Source organism: Lichenostomus cassidix, unplaced genomic scaffold (assembly GCF_008360975.1).
Source record: "Lichenostomus cassidix isolate B80296 unplaced genomic scaffold, HeHo_3.0 HiC_scaffold_43, whole genome shotgun sequence".
In the NCBI taxonomy this organism is placed as follows: Eukaryota; Metazoa; Chordata; class Aves; order Passeriformes; family Meliphagidae; genus Lichenostomus; species Lichenostomus cassidix.
Genome location: NW_028147635.1, coordinates 714,210 through 726,875, shown reverse-complemented (window position 1 = coordinate 726,875; position 12,666 = coordinate 714,210). Strand labels below are relative to the sequence as shown.

At 54.5% G+C, this 12,666-nt stretch overlaps 2 protein-coding genes across 3 annotated transcripts in view; one reads left to right on the top strand and one right to left on the bottom strand.

Moving 5' to 3' along the window:
* LOC146421070 (uncharacterized) overlaps window positions 1-12,666 on the top strand; it is a 391,077-nt gene that overhangs the window by 239,405 nt on the left and 139,006 nt on the right. The window lies entirely within an intron of this gene.
* The window catches only part of LOC146421075 (uncharacterized), a 79,515-nt gene that overhangs the window by 31,082 nt on the left and 35,767 nt on the right, over window positions 1-12,666 (bottom strand). Inside the window, exon 4 of the mRNA XM_085047646.1 lies at window positions 10,833-11,330. Coding sequence (XP_084903772.1) covers window positions 10,833-11,330 — 498 coding nt within the window. The remainder of the gene's footprint in view (window positions 1-10,832; window positions 11,331-12,666) is intronic.

The following is a 12,666-nucleotide window of genomic DNA, read 5'->3' as shown; positions in this document are numbered from 1 at the left end:
GGTGGCACTGGCAGCGGGGGGACACGTGGCTCCGGCACCTCTGGACCCCACCTGCGCTCCCCCTCGCCCCCAGCGCCCCCGGGAGCGGAATTTGGGGAGGGGGGAGGTGGGGGGCGCCCAGGCCGGGCCCCCCTTGCTGTCCCGGCAACTGGGGGCCGAGTGCGGGGGGAGCCCCGCGGGCATTGCCCGGGGCTGCCCGGCATGGCTGATGCCGCCCGCCCGCGCTGCGCACTGCTCCGGACTGGTGCTGCCAGTGCCGCGCGGGGCGGGGCCGCTTTGGGGACCCCCCAGGGCAGAGCGCTTTGGGCTGCTTTGGGGCTCTGGGCACCTGCAAAACCGGCGCTGGGCACGGCAAGAGCGTGTGGGGGCAGCTGGGGCCCTACTGGTGGCACTGGTGGCGCTGGGAGTCCCCCCGGCCGCGGGGTGAGCGGGGGGCGCGGTGAGAAGGGGGGCTGGGAGCCCAAATGGAGCGAAATGGGGATTGGGACCCCCAGAGTGGGCAGGAGGGGCCTGGAACCCCCAAAACCAGTCATAGGGGAGGGGGGGTTGGGGATTGAGGGGACGATGGTGAAAGGGGGAGAAGTGGGGAGGAAAAGAGGGGGCTGGGATCCCCAAGAGAGCGGGAGGGGGATGGGACACCCAAATGGAGTTGGGAGGGGTCTGTGGATTGGGAGAAGGATGGGAAGGGGGAGGAGAGGGGAGGGAAAGGTGGGGTTGGCACGGAAGCAGGGCAGTTCCGTGGGGGTCCAGCCCTGTCCCCCAGCACTGGATCCCCAGAGCAATTCCCTGGGGCTCTGGGGGAGGTGGATCTGCACTGGGGGTCCCCAAGCCCCCTGTCCATCCCTGGGGCTGATCGGGGGGTTCCCCCCACCCAGCAGCCAGTGCTGCAGCAGCCGTGGGGCAGAGGAGGGAGGGGAAGGGGGTTCTGGGGTGGGAGCAGAGGAGGAGTGGGAGGAAGAGGAGGGAGAGAGGAGGAGCAGGAAAAGGAGGAGCAGGAGAACCATGAGGTTTCACCACCCACTGTGTCTGCAGCACCCCTGGCTCTGGGATCATTGCCCCCCCTGCATTCCACAGGTCACCAGGGAGGGGAAGCTCACCCCAAAGCTATCGGAGGGTCTTTGGGAGGGTGTTAGTTTTTGAGGGATGTTTGGAACTTGCAGATTCTGGAAGTGAGTGCCAGATATCTTTGCATGTCCCGGGCTGGGATATTTTGGGCTAAAGGGGAGGTTTGGATCTTGCAGGACTCCAAGGCTGAGCCATAAATGCACCTTTGGTGGAATATTGGGGGATCTGTTTGGGAATTTCCTGCTATCAGCAGGACAGGCCAATCGTTTTGGGGATCTGTGAGAGAGCCCAGGGCGGTGGAACGCAACACTCTCAGAGTGCAGAGAGCAGAGAGGGGCAATACCGGAGCTGGGGGACCCCTGGCAGCCTGGAGGGGTGGGGGAGGCTGGAGATGAGGCAGGGCTGGGACACTGTGACACTGAAAGGGGCCATGGGGAGAGGGGGAAGCCCTGAGTGCCTGGAGTGGGGGGAGCCTGAAGAGGGGGACCCTGGGAGCCCTTGGAGCCAAAGCACAACCAGGGAAGAAGGGACCCCTGGGAGCACCGAAACCCCACAGCATCCCTAATCAGGACCCAGGAGAAGGGGATCCCCAGGACCCATGGGAGCCCCATCAGCTTTGAGAATGGGAAACCCCAGAACCCCATAGAGAGGAGACTGGAAAGGGGGAACTCCTGGGAGGCTTTTTCTGAACTCATTCTTATTTTAGGAGGAATTTATAGACACAAAACACCCGGTGACTTCTAGAGATAGACTTGGGCAGGAGAAACCCCCAGCCCAAGGCATTCACACCTTTTTTTCTCCCAGACGAGGATTTTCGTTTCCCAAAACTTGGCCAGATGGAGGAGGATGCTTTGAGGGAGAGGAAGATGCCCCAGGACAGCCAGGCAGGTGAGGAGGAAGTCACTGCCCCTTTTCCTGATCTCTTCTCCTCCATCTCTCAGCCCAGCATCACCCCTGGCTGCAGGACAACCCTGCTGCTGACTCTGTCTGGTAGGGATGGATTGGGGGATCTCTTTCCCCTTCCCTCTGGCATGGAGGCAAATCCCAAATCCTCTCCTTGTCCTTCCTTCCCCAGACAATGAGCTGAGTAGAGAGACCAGGGAGGACAAATCCTTAGAGCAGAACCTCATGGAAGAGGCCACTTTGAGCAGCTCTGTGACCCAGGAATCAAACTGGGAGGAAAAGCCCCAGAGATGCTGCACAAGGAGAGGCTGCAAACCCAGCCCAGGGAGCTCTGAAGAGCAAAGACCCACCCTGTGCCAGGAAGTTGGCAAGAGCTTCTGCTGAAGTTCGGAGCTGGAGATTCCTGAGAAGCTTCATGAGACCAAGAAGCCCTACAAGTGTGGGGAATGTGAGAAGAGCTTCAGAAAGATCTCCCACCTTATGGACCACCAGCGGATCCACACAGGGGAGAGACCCTATGAATGTGGGGAATGTGGGAAGAGCTTCAGCCAGAGCTCAAACCTGTTCAATCACAAGAGGATCCACACTGGGGAGAGGCCCTACGAGTGTTCTGAGTGTGGGAAGAAGTTTCAGAGGAGCTCCAATCTCCTCAGTCATCAGCAGATTCACACAGAGGAGAGGCCCTTCCGCTGCCCTGAGTGCAGGAAAGGCTTCAAGCACAACTCCACCCTCATCAGACACCGGCGCATCCACACTGGGGAGAGACCCTATGAGTGTGGGGAATGTGGGAAGAGCTTCAGCTACAGCTCTAACTTGACCAAACACCGATGGAGGCATCGGTAAGGGAAGCCCTGCGAGTGTCCCGAGTGTGGGAAGAGCTTAATGCACTGCTCCGTATTCCTCCCCCATCAGAGGACCCTCATTGGGAAGAGCCCTGGTGACCCACACTGCCAGTGACCCAGTGTTGTGGTTTGATCCTGGCCAAATGCCAGGCACCTACGAAATCTGCTTTCTCTTCTCTCCCCTGCTGCAGCTGTGCAGAGGGGAGGGAAAAAAAAACCCTAACACACACACACACACACACACACACACAGACACATAGGGCTCATGAGTTGAGATAATGACCTGGGCAGGATGCACTGAAGGGCAAAACAGGCTGAGAACTTAAAGTTGCAAAGTGATTTATTGGTAACCTAACCCTAAACAGAGTCAGAGGAGGCAAATGAGAAGTAAAAATAAGCTCTTAATACACTGTTTCTCTGCTCACCCCCCTCCCTCTTTGCCACCAATAGCACAGGGGGTGTGGCGGGCAGGGTATGGGTTTTTTGGTCAGTCCATGACCAAAATTTCTTCTGCTGTTCAGGGAGAGGAGTCCTCTACTTAGCCATGGGTCCCACCCACTGGAGACAGTCCTCTGCAAACTTCTTTGCCATGGGTCCAATCTCTTGAGCAGCAGCTGCTGGAATCTGCTGCCCCATGAGTTCTTGTCCACAGGGTTCAGAGCTCTGAGCCCAGGCCAGGCTGTTTCCATCCCAAGGAACAAGGCCTTTCCCTGCACTGGGACTCCCACTGGATCACAGCTTCCTCCAGGCATCCACCTGCTCCTCTAGCGTGAGCACCTCCCCACAGGCTGTGGGTGGATCTCTGCACCCCTCGTGGACCCCATGGGCTGCAGGGGGACAACCTGCTTCACCATGGTCCTCACCACAGCCAGCGGAAGATTTTCAGCTCCGGTGCCTGGAGCACCTCCTCCCCCACCTTCTCCACTGACCTTGGTGTCTCCATGTTGTTTTCCCTCACATATTCTCACCTCCTCCTCATCCTCTGTCAAAAAAGAAGTGCTTGCTCACATTGTTTTGATTTCTTCTTAAATATGTTATCCCAGAGGTGTAACCAACATCTCTAATTGGCCCAGACTTGGCCAGCAGCATGTCCATCATCTTCAGAGCCATCAGAGATTGGCTCTGCTGGACATGGTGAAAACTTCTAGAACATTCATGCAGGACACACAGGAGCCATCTTTGTGCCTCTCCCCACCCACTAGCAAAAACTGGGCTAAGCAAAACCAACTCATGAACACAGGGGTGAGTTTTCTCCCAACCCTTCAGCCACTTCTTCAGGCCTACCACAACAGCTTTTGAAGGGTTTGAGTTTCCCCTAGATGCTAAAGATAGCTTGCTGATGTTCTGGGCTAAGCAAAACTAACATACTCAGGTTGGGAAGGCACCTGGCTGGTGGCTTCCATGTCCTGATTCCCTGTGGCCACCTGGACAAACACAGAAGCAGGAACATCCATGGGGACTCAGACTGACATCTGAAATTCATTGGGAAGAGCTGATTTATTAATGTTACACCCTAAAAATTGTTACCTGCTGTGTAATTGTTTCTTCTGGTGGCATCAAGAAATGATGGATGATCTTGGAGGTCTTTTCCAACCTAAATAATTTCCTTCTTCACCTTGTCAGAACAACCAAAGCTGAGGTAAAATAAAGAAATTAAACAAAGAGATCTAAAGCTGCACCATTTTACTGTGCATTTTGGGGTGAATTTGGGGTTGAGGGCTATATTCATGAGGATTTGGATGTTCTGGGGCTGCCCAGGCTGGGGGACAGGACAACAGTCTCATAGTTGTGCTGGCAGAATGTGTCCACCTGAGCCCATCTGTTCAGGAATTCTGTTTTTTTGTCCCAGTCCCTGGCCTGGGTCTCCCCATGTGGGGTGTGCCCCCCAAAGTGCCCAAATCACTGCTGAAGTGCCCAAGCTGCTCCCAGCTGTGGATGTTCCTGTCTACCAGCCTCTCCTGGTCAGTATCATGGGGGGTGGGAGGGGGTTTGGGGGATCCTAGGGAGATTGGGAGGGGCTTTTGTGGCTTTTGGGGGCATTTGTGGTGCTGACAGGGAGTTTGGCAGGCTCTGTGAGAGAGGTTTGGGGTCCTGGCAGGGCTGTGTGACTTGGAGAGAATTTGGGTGGGTGTAGGGGGAGATGGGAATGGGGTTATGGTGGCTCTTGGGCCCATTGATAGTGCAGGGAGTGGTTTGGGAGCATCCTAGGAGGAGCTGTTGGGTGGTTTGAGGGGCCTGGGAGTGGCTGTGGGGCTGGGAGAGGGTTTTTGAGTGGTCATGACAAACCCAGATCCCCAAAGCTGCCACCATACCCCACCCCCCAAGGTGCTGCTGTGGTTTGGGGGCTCCATGCTGGGGTTCATCCTCCTGGCTCTGCGGGAGAAGGTGAAGGGTGTCTCCAGGGGTCATGTGTGTCCCACAGAGCATGTGTGACCCCCCATGCCAGTGTCACCCCCTTTTCCCTCCCCACAGGGCTCCTGACCCAGCTCCTGCTCCCCCCAGGAGGGAATTTGGGGAGGGGGCAGAGGGGGTGCACAGCCCCCGCCGGGGGATGACCCTGAGCCAGCGCCCTTTGTTTAGCACCAACCTGGGCTTGGAGCTGCAGGAGGAAGAGGCCGATGGGAAGCAGATCCTGCAGGTGGGACAGTGCTTGGGGTCAGGGCAAGGTCCTGCCCTGCACACCTGGCTCAGGTGTGACACTGCCCCGGGAAGGGAGCGGGACATTCCCATCCCTGTCGCTGTTGAGCAGCTAGCAGAGTAATGAAAGCACCAGTTCTCAGTGGCAAGAAGGAATGACCTTTATTGTTTTGATTTCATCACATATATAGAGTTCTCAAAAGTCACCCAGATTGGTCAGTCAGAAGCCTTCCCCCAGGCCTGATTGGCCAGGCCTGCACTGTCCAACTTCTGGGACACTGTTCCAACAACATCCAAATTTTATCTTTATTTATAAAACACAAGAAAATTTCTCATGGGAAAAACATGTGCTAGCCACACATCCCCACGGATCGGAGCTGCGAGCAGCACTTGGAGCACAGACATGGAAATACTGGGAGGAACTGGGAGCACCCTGAGGGTGTGAATTATCCCCACCACCACCTTTCCAGGGCAGCCCTGGATCTGAGAAATGCTCCTTAGGCCTCAGCCTTGGCCAACAGCCCCTGGGCTCAGCTCCTCTGCAGCTGATCACAAACACTGTCTGCTCCCAGGCACTGCTGCTGTCCAACCAGCTCCTGCTTTCTTTAGAAGCAGCCTTGGGAACTGTTTTTCTCCCCTCAGTGGCACAACATCCCTGTTCTCACAGTGTCAGAGAAAGCTGTTGATGCGAAGTGCAGCCAGGATGGAACATTGCTGTGACTAAAGCCCATCTCTTGGGGCCCTATCAACAGGGCTCCAAAAGGAGCCCCTTGGAACTCTCCTGGAGCAGTGAGCTCCCTCTGAGTGGGGCCTCTCCGAGCCGGGAACTCTCCCGTTTGCTGCACTCGGGGCATCCCCGAACAACGAGGGACCCTGGGCCGATCCCCCCACTCCTCCAGGCTCAACCCTTCGCCTGCTGGGGAGATGCAAAAGCATCCGCAGTGAGCATTTCCCTGCCCTCCAGGGCAATTTCTGACACCTCCCTGGCACTGCCTCTTGCTGTCTGTGTGCACACACGTGTGCCTGTGCTCTGGAAATGGGGGAGAAATGCTGCTCTGGGAGGTGTTGAAGTGCCTTGGATATCTGAGTGATTTAGGCCTGTAAATGAGGTTCAGTCATAAGGTGTGAGCTAAGTGAAATGCTGCTAAGGGTTATTCTTTTGCTAAATTGTTGCATTTAAGGTCCAAGTTCAGGTTAAGGTAGAAGTTAAGTTCTGTTAAGTTTGAGGGCTGTTAAGCTTTTAGGCCATATTCCTTTTATCCTTGCCCTCACTGTCCTTTAGTCACACACACACACACACACACACACACAGGGGCAGTTCTCAGTTCATTTCTGGTTTGATTGCCTTGATTTCCTTGCTTCTGTTGTTAGTTTTTTCCCCTGGTGTGCCTGAACTGTGCAGTCAGGAGCAGAGTGACTCTTGCCAAGGAACTTTGTTATACTGTCGCTTAATATTAAAGCTGCTTTTTGCTGATCCCTTGCTGGGGATTTTTTAAGTGCTCTCAAGCCCTCATCTGTAAGAGGGTGAAGGAGCCCTGGGCCAGTCTCTCGCCCTGGGGGACACAGGGACACTGCTGGGGGTCCCTGTCCCCCTGTCCCACTCCCCAGGGCCCTGTCCCCCCTGTCCCCATGTCAGGCTCTGGGGGTCAATCTCGTGGAACATCCTCTGGGGGAGGCTGTGGCACTGGGGGGCAGGGGGGACCTGGGGGGACAGGGGACCCTGCTGTGCACGAGCAGCTTTGGACTTGTCTGGGGGAACTGTGAGGGGGGGCTGGGGCAGAGTGACCGCCCCAGTGATGTCACACAGCTACCCTGTGATGTCACACAGCTACCCTGTGATGTCACACAGTCACCCTGTGTTGTCACAGCCCATTCTGTGATCTCACACAGCCTTTGTTATGGTCACATAAAGCTGCCCTGTGATGTCACAGCCCATTCTATTATATCACAGCCTGCTCTATCATGTCTCACAGCCATTCCATGATTTCACAGCCCCCTTTGTGATGTCACATAACTGCCCTGTGGTGTCACAAGTCCACTCTATGACCTCACAGCCTGCTGTGTGATGTCATACAACCAACCAGTGATGCCACAGACCACTCTATGATGTCACGTATCACATCCTGCTCTGGCATTTCACAGCCTGCTCTGTGGTGTCACAAACCAGTCAGTAATGTCACACAGCCCACTCTGTGATGTTATACAGCTACTCAATGATGTTACACAGCTCACTCTGTAACTGCACAGCTTGCTTATGTGATGAGGCCTCCAAACCCCATCTTGGGAGATTTTTTGGTCTTCTCCAAGGTTTTTGAGAAAGGAAAAATATTGGTCAAAATGCAAGGAAATTGGAGTGTCATTTTTTCGCAAAGTTTACAGTGACAGAAGAAGGGTCAATATGTTTAAACTAAATGAGAGTGGATTTAGATTTGTTATAAGGAAGGAATATTTTACAATGAGATTGTCACAAAACATCAACTCTTTTTCCAGTGAAGTTGATGCCCCATCCCAGCAATTGTCCAAGGATAGGAGCTTTGTGCAACCTGACATAATGAAACCCCTCTCCTCCCCAAGGATGGCATTCCTGTTGTGTTGGTTCTCTGATGTGCTGGGTGACCTCACAACACTCCTGGCCAGAATGTCAGCTGAGGGCCAAGCAGGCTGCTGCAGTGGCAGTGACCTCACAGCCATCACCATTGCAGCCATGTCCCCTGGGCCTGGCTCTCCCCATTCCATGAGCTCCTGTTCTGTCACCAATGGTGTCCTGAGTTCCAACGAGGCCCCACAGTGTCACAGTGGCCCCTTCATTCCATCAGGTTCTGTAGTGTCACAATGCACTCCTGGGTTCCATGAGGCCCCACTGTGTCACAATGACCCCTTGGTTCCATGAGGAGCCACACAGTCATAACGGTCTCCCTTCATCCATGAGGCCCTGCAGTGTCACTTTGGTCTCCATGGTTCCATGTGGCCCCAAAGTGTCACAATGATCTCTGTGATTCCATTGGGAACACAAAAGCTTTGCATAAACATTGAGCAACACCTGCTTAACACACCTGTTTGTATTCAACATCTGTTTGTATTTAAAAGAGGGTTTAAAGGTGAGAATGGCACCATCAGCTTCCATCTGCAACTGAGATCAAGGGAAAGGACAGGGACAGAGAATTTTGCCTCAAGATACAGAGAATTCTGCTTACAGAGATCACTTCTGCTCACATTGTCCCTTGTAGAAAAGTGACATCATCAGAAGCAGCCTGTACTGAGCATGTGGTTCCTAAGTGGGGTTTGCTGTGTAGGAAACCTGCTCAGGCTTTTCCATTCTTTCCTCACAAACAGGAAAACTGCTCCTGGGCCTGTGTGCAGGCAGAGCCCTGAGGAGAGCAGGTGGGACATGGAGCAATGGGCTGGGACAGCCAGCTGCAGAGCTCAGGGGACAAGTTTGTGATGCAGGGAACAGGGATGTCAGTGCCAGGTGGGAAATGTCAGCCATGGTGAGGTTGGGGGTGAGGAGCAGGTTGTCCCAACAGGGTCAGCCCTCAAGGGGCTCATTCTTCTACGTTCCCAGGCCCCCTAGGGAGACATTTAGCATCAAGATCCCTTGGAAGATGTTTCTATCACCTCTTCTCGGAACAGAAAAATAAAAAAAATATTTCTTTGATGTAAAAGAAAAGTCATGGGTGCACTTTGAAATCTTGTTCCTTAACAGAACTTCAAACTGACTCCAATAAATGTACAGGCTGTGAACACTTGAAGACAAGTGAAGGGAGACAAAGAGCTCCTGAGGGCTTTCTGTATTTTAATGAGCCCCACAGGGGATTTCGGGCTGAGTCTGTGAACCTCAAGGACTGAGAGAAGGCTGAAGAAGCTGCTCAAGGAGTCAGAAGCAAATCTCCAAGTCCCTTGGAGCATCAATGGGCCCCACTGAGGGCAAAGACTGCCAAAGGCTCCCCAGGGACTCGTGAGAGCAGATCCTTGGGGCCAGGATTGCAGGGAGCCAAAGGCTCTGAGCAGGGAACTGGAATGCTGAGAGAAGCCTGGGCTGGTTAGAGGAAGCAGAAAGGCCAAGGGCTGAGCCCAGTGACCAGTTTGTGGGTGATTGTTGCTGTACTCCAGAATTGCCCTGGAGAAACCCCTGGGGAAGCCAAGGCAGGAGCAGCTGGGAAGGGCTGGCAATGCTGCTGCTGCTCCTGCTGGGAGCCCCGGCTGGGCCAGGCTGGCGCCCACTGCGCTGTGGCTCCTGCTGCTGCCAGAGCCGGGCGGGACTCGGGGACAGGGAAGGGACACGGGGGGACAGCAAAGGCCGTGGGGCTGCAGTGATGTTGGTGCTCAGGACAGTGCCAGCACAGAGCTTTGGACATGAGGGGTCATGAGAGGCCATGCAAAGCCTCAGCCCTGGCAGGAGGGTGTCCTGCCATGTCCCCAGGGCACGGCAGCTGTGAGGTGCCACAAGTGCAGATGTGGTGCAGAGCAGGCTCAGAGCACCTCTGGGAGGGGATGAGACACTTCCCCAGCTCCAAACCACACCAAAACCACCATAAACAGGACTTTGCATCTTTAGAAGCCACTGGCAACTTGGAAGTGACTACAGCTCAATCCCACTGCAAGAAGGAAGGGAATCTTCCCAGTGAGCTGCCATCCAGCCACTATTAACAATGGGTGGGATTTAGAAGTGTAAGACTAATAAATAACATAAATAATAGTAACAACAATAACAAGAAATGAACCCCCAAATTCCAACACACAGCACCACACCAAAAGGATGAACCTCCTTTTTCTTTATTGCCTCAAGGCTCATGAGAAATAATCCTGGTATATAATACCCAAAAACCCACTCAGGAACAGGTTTCCCCTCCCTTCATCACCCCCAACATTTGTCTGTCTCATTCCAGACCCTGTCCCACACTCCCAATCCCCACCCCAACACATCCCACCCCTCCTGGACATCAAGACCCCCTTCCCAAGCCCTATTTCCACCCTTCCACCCCTCCAATTCACATCCCACCCATCCTGCCCCACACAATGCCCATCTCACCCCTCTGGAACTGCATCCCACTTTCCCCAATCCCTTCCAATGTCATCCCACCCTGAGGGGCTGTGGAATTGAGTAATTTTGGGCAGGGATTGAGCCGGTTTGGGGTAACATTGAGTACTTTCCAGTGGAATTGAGTGGTTTTGAGGTACTGGATGAACCCTCTTGGCTTTTCAAACACAAAATGGAGAAAGAAACTGTACCAAATACCCAGAAGCACCAAATCATCCAGAATAGCTCCTGAACACCAAACACCCCTCCCAAAGAGCAGTAAAACCATGAGGCTTTAGGTAATAAGGCTGGAGCAGAAGGAAAAGATCTTCCTGCAGTCGGGGCTTGTGCAGGGCTTCTCTTACTGGTGGCTCCGTTGGTGTCTGGTCATCTTAGAGCTCTGGGTGAAGCTCTTCCCACACTCAGGACACTCATAGGGTCTCTCCCCAGTGTGGATGCGCCGGTGGATGATGAGGGTGGAGTTGAGCTTGAAGCCTTTCCCACAGTCAGGGCAGCGGAAGGGCCTCTCCTGTGTGTGAATCCGCTCATGAAGGAGGAGATTGGAGCTGCTCTGAAACCTCTTCCCACACTTGGGACACTTGTAGGGCCTCTCCCCAGTATGGATCCTCTGGTGGCGGATCAGGTGCGAGCTGTCTCTGAAGCGCTTCCCACATTTCCCACACTCATATGGCCGTTCCCCAGTGTGGATCATCTGGTGGCAGATAAGTTGGGATCTCCTGGTGAAACTCATCCCACATTCCCCACACTCGTAGGGCCGTTCCCCAGTGTGGATCATCTGGTGGCGGATCAGGAGAGAGCTTGTCCTGAAGCTCTTCCCACATTCCAAGCACTTGTAGGGCTTCTCCCTGGTGGGAAGCTGCTCATGGGCCACCTGCTCATAGCTCTGGCTTGATTGCTGGCCAATTTCCTGGCACAGGGTGGGCCTTTGCTCCTCACAGCACCCTGGGCTTGGTTTGGAGCCTCTCCTTGTGTGGGATCTCCGGGGCTTTTCCTCCCCATTGGACTCCTGTGCCATGGAGCTGTTTAAATCAGCCTCTTCCATGAGGTTCTCCAGGGAGGATTTTTCCTCCATGGTCTGCATTCCCAGCTCATTGCCTGGGGGTGGAAACACGAGAGGATTTTAGATTTGCCTACATGCCAAAAGGAAAGGGGAAGGAGATTCCCCTCAGTCCATTCTTGGCAGGACAGTGTCAGCAGCAGGGTTGTCCTGCAGCCAGGGACGATGTTGGGCTGGAAGATGGAGAAAAAAAGAGGGGGAAAGGGGCAGTGACTTCTTCCTCACCTGCCTGGCTGTCCTGGGGCATCTTCCTCTGCCTCACAGCCTTCTCCTCCATCCAGCCAAGGTTTGGGAACGGGAAATCCTGGTTTGGAGGGGGAAAACAAGGTGTGAGCATGTATGTTAGGTTTGAAGGTCCTCCTGCTTGAGTCCATTTCTAGAAGTCACAGGGCATCTGGTGTCCATAAAAACCTCCAGAGCACTATGATATTGAAAAAAAAAAAACCAACAAAAAAACCCCCAAAACAATCCCAGGAGTTCCCTTCTTTGGTCTCTCCACTTTATAATTCTGGGGGTCCCTCCCATCCTGGCTGCTGGGGGTTCTGCATGTATTGGGCTTCCCACATCTAGATGGACCCCAGCCTCCGTTTCCTTTTGTGGGTCCTTGGAATCCCCAAATTCCTTCCTCTCCAGTCTCCCCACTTTGGGGTCATGCTGGTCCCTCTCCTCCAGGGTCCCCTCACTTAGGGATGCCAGGGGGTTTTGGGTGTTCCATGGCTTGCTTCTCCCCTCAGTGCTTCAGGGTGTGGGTGTCCAAGGAGTCACCTCTCTCCCCCACCCCAGGTTTTTGAATTTTCCAGATGTCCTGGCATTTCCCCCTTCTCTGGGCTCTCCGCTTCAGGGTCCTTGGGGTCACAGGGTTCCCCACCTCCAGACTCCCTCTCCTCCAGACTGCCAGCAGTCCCCTGGTCCTGGTATTGCCCTCTCCATCCTCCACACTCTGGACATCCCAGGGTTTCTCCCATCTGGTTCTCCCTGGGGGTCCCACAGCCCCCTGGCTCTGGGCTGGAGGTGGCAGTGCTTGCTTTGGGAAACCAAACCCTCACTGCAAGGGGGGTCCTTGCATCCCTCTGCCCACCACTGGGGCTCTGCTGGCAGCCACCACCAGAACACCCAGAAAGACC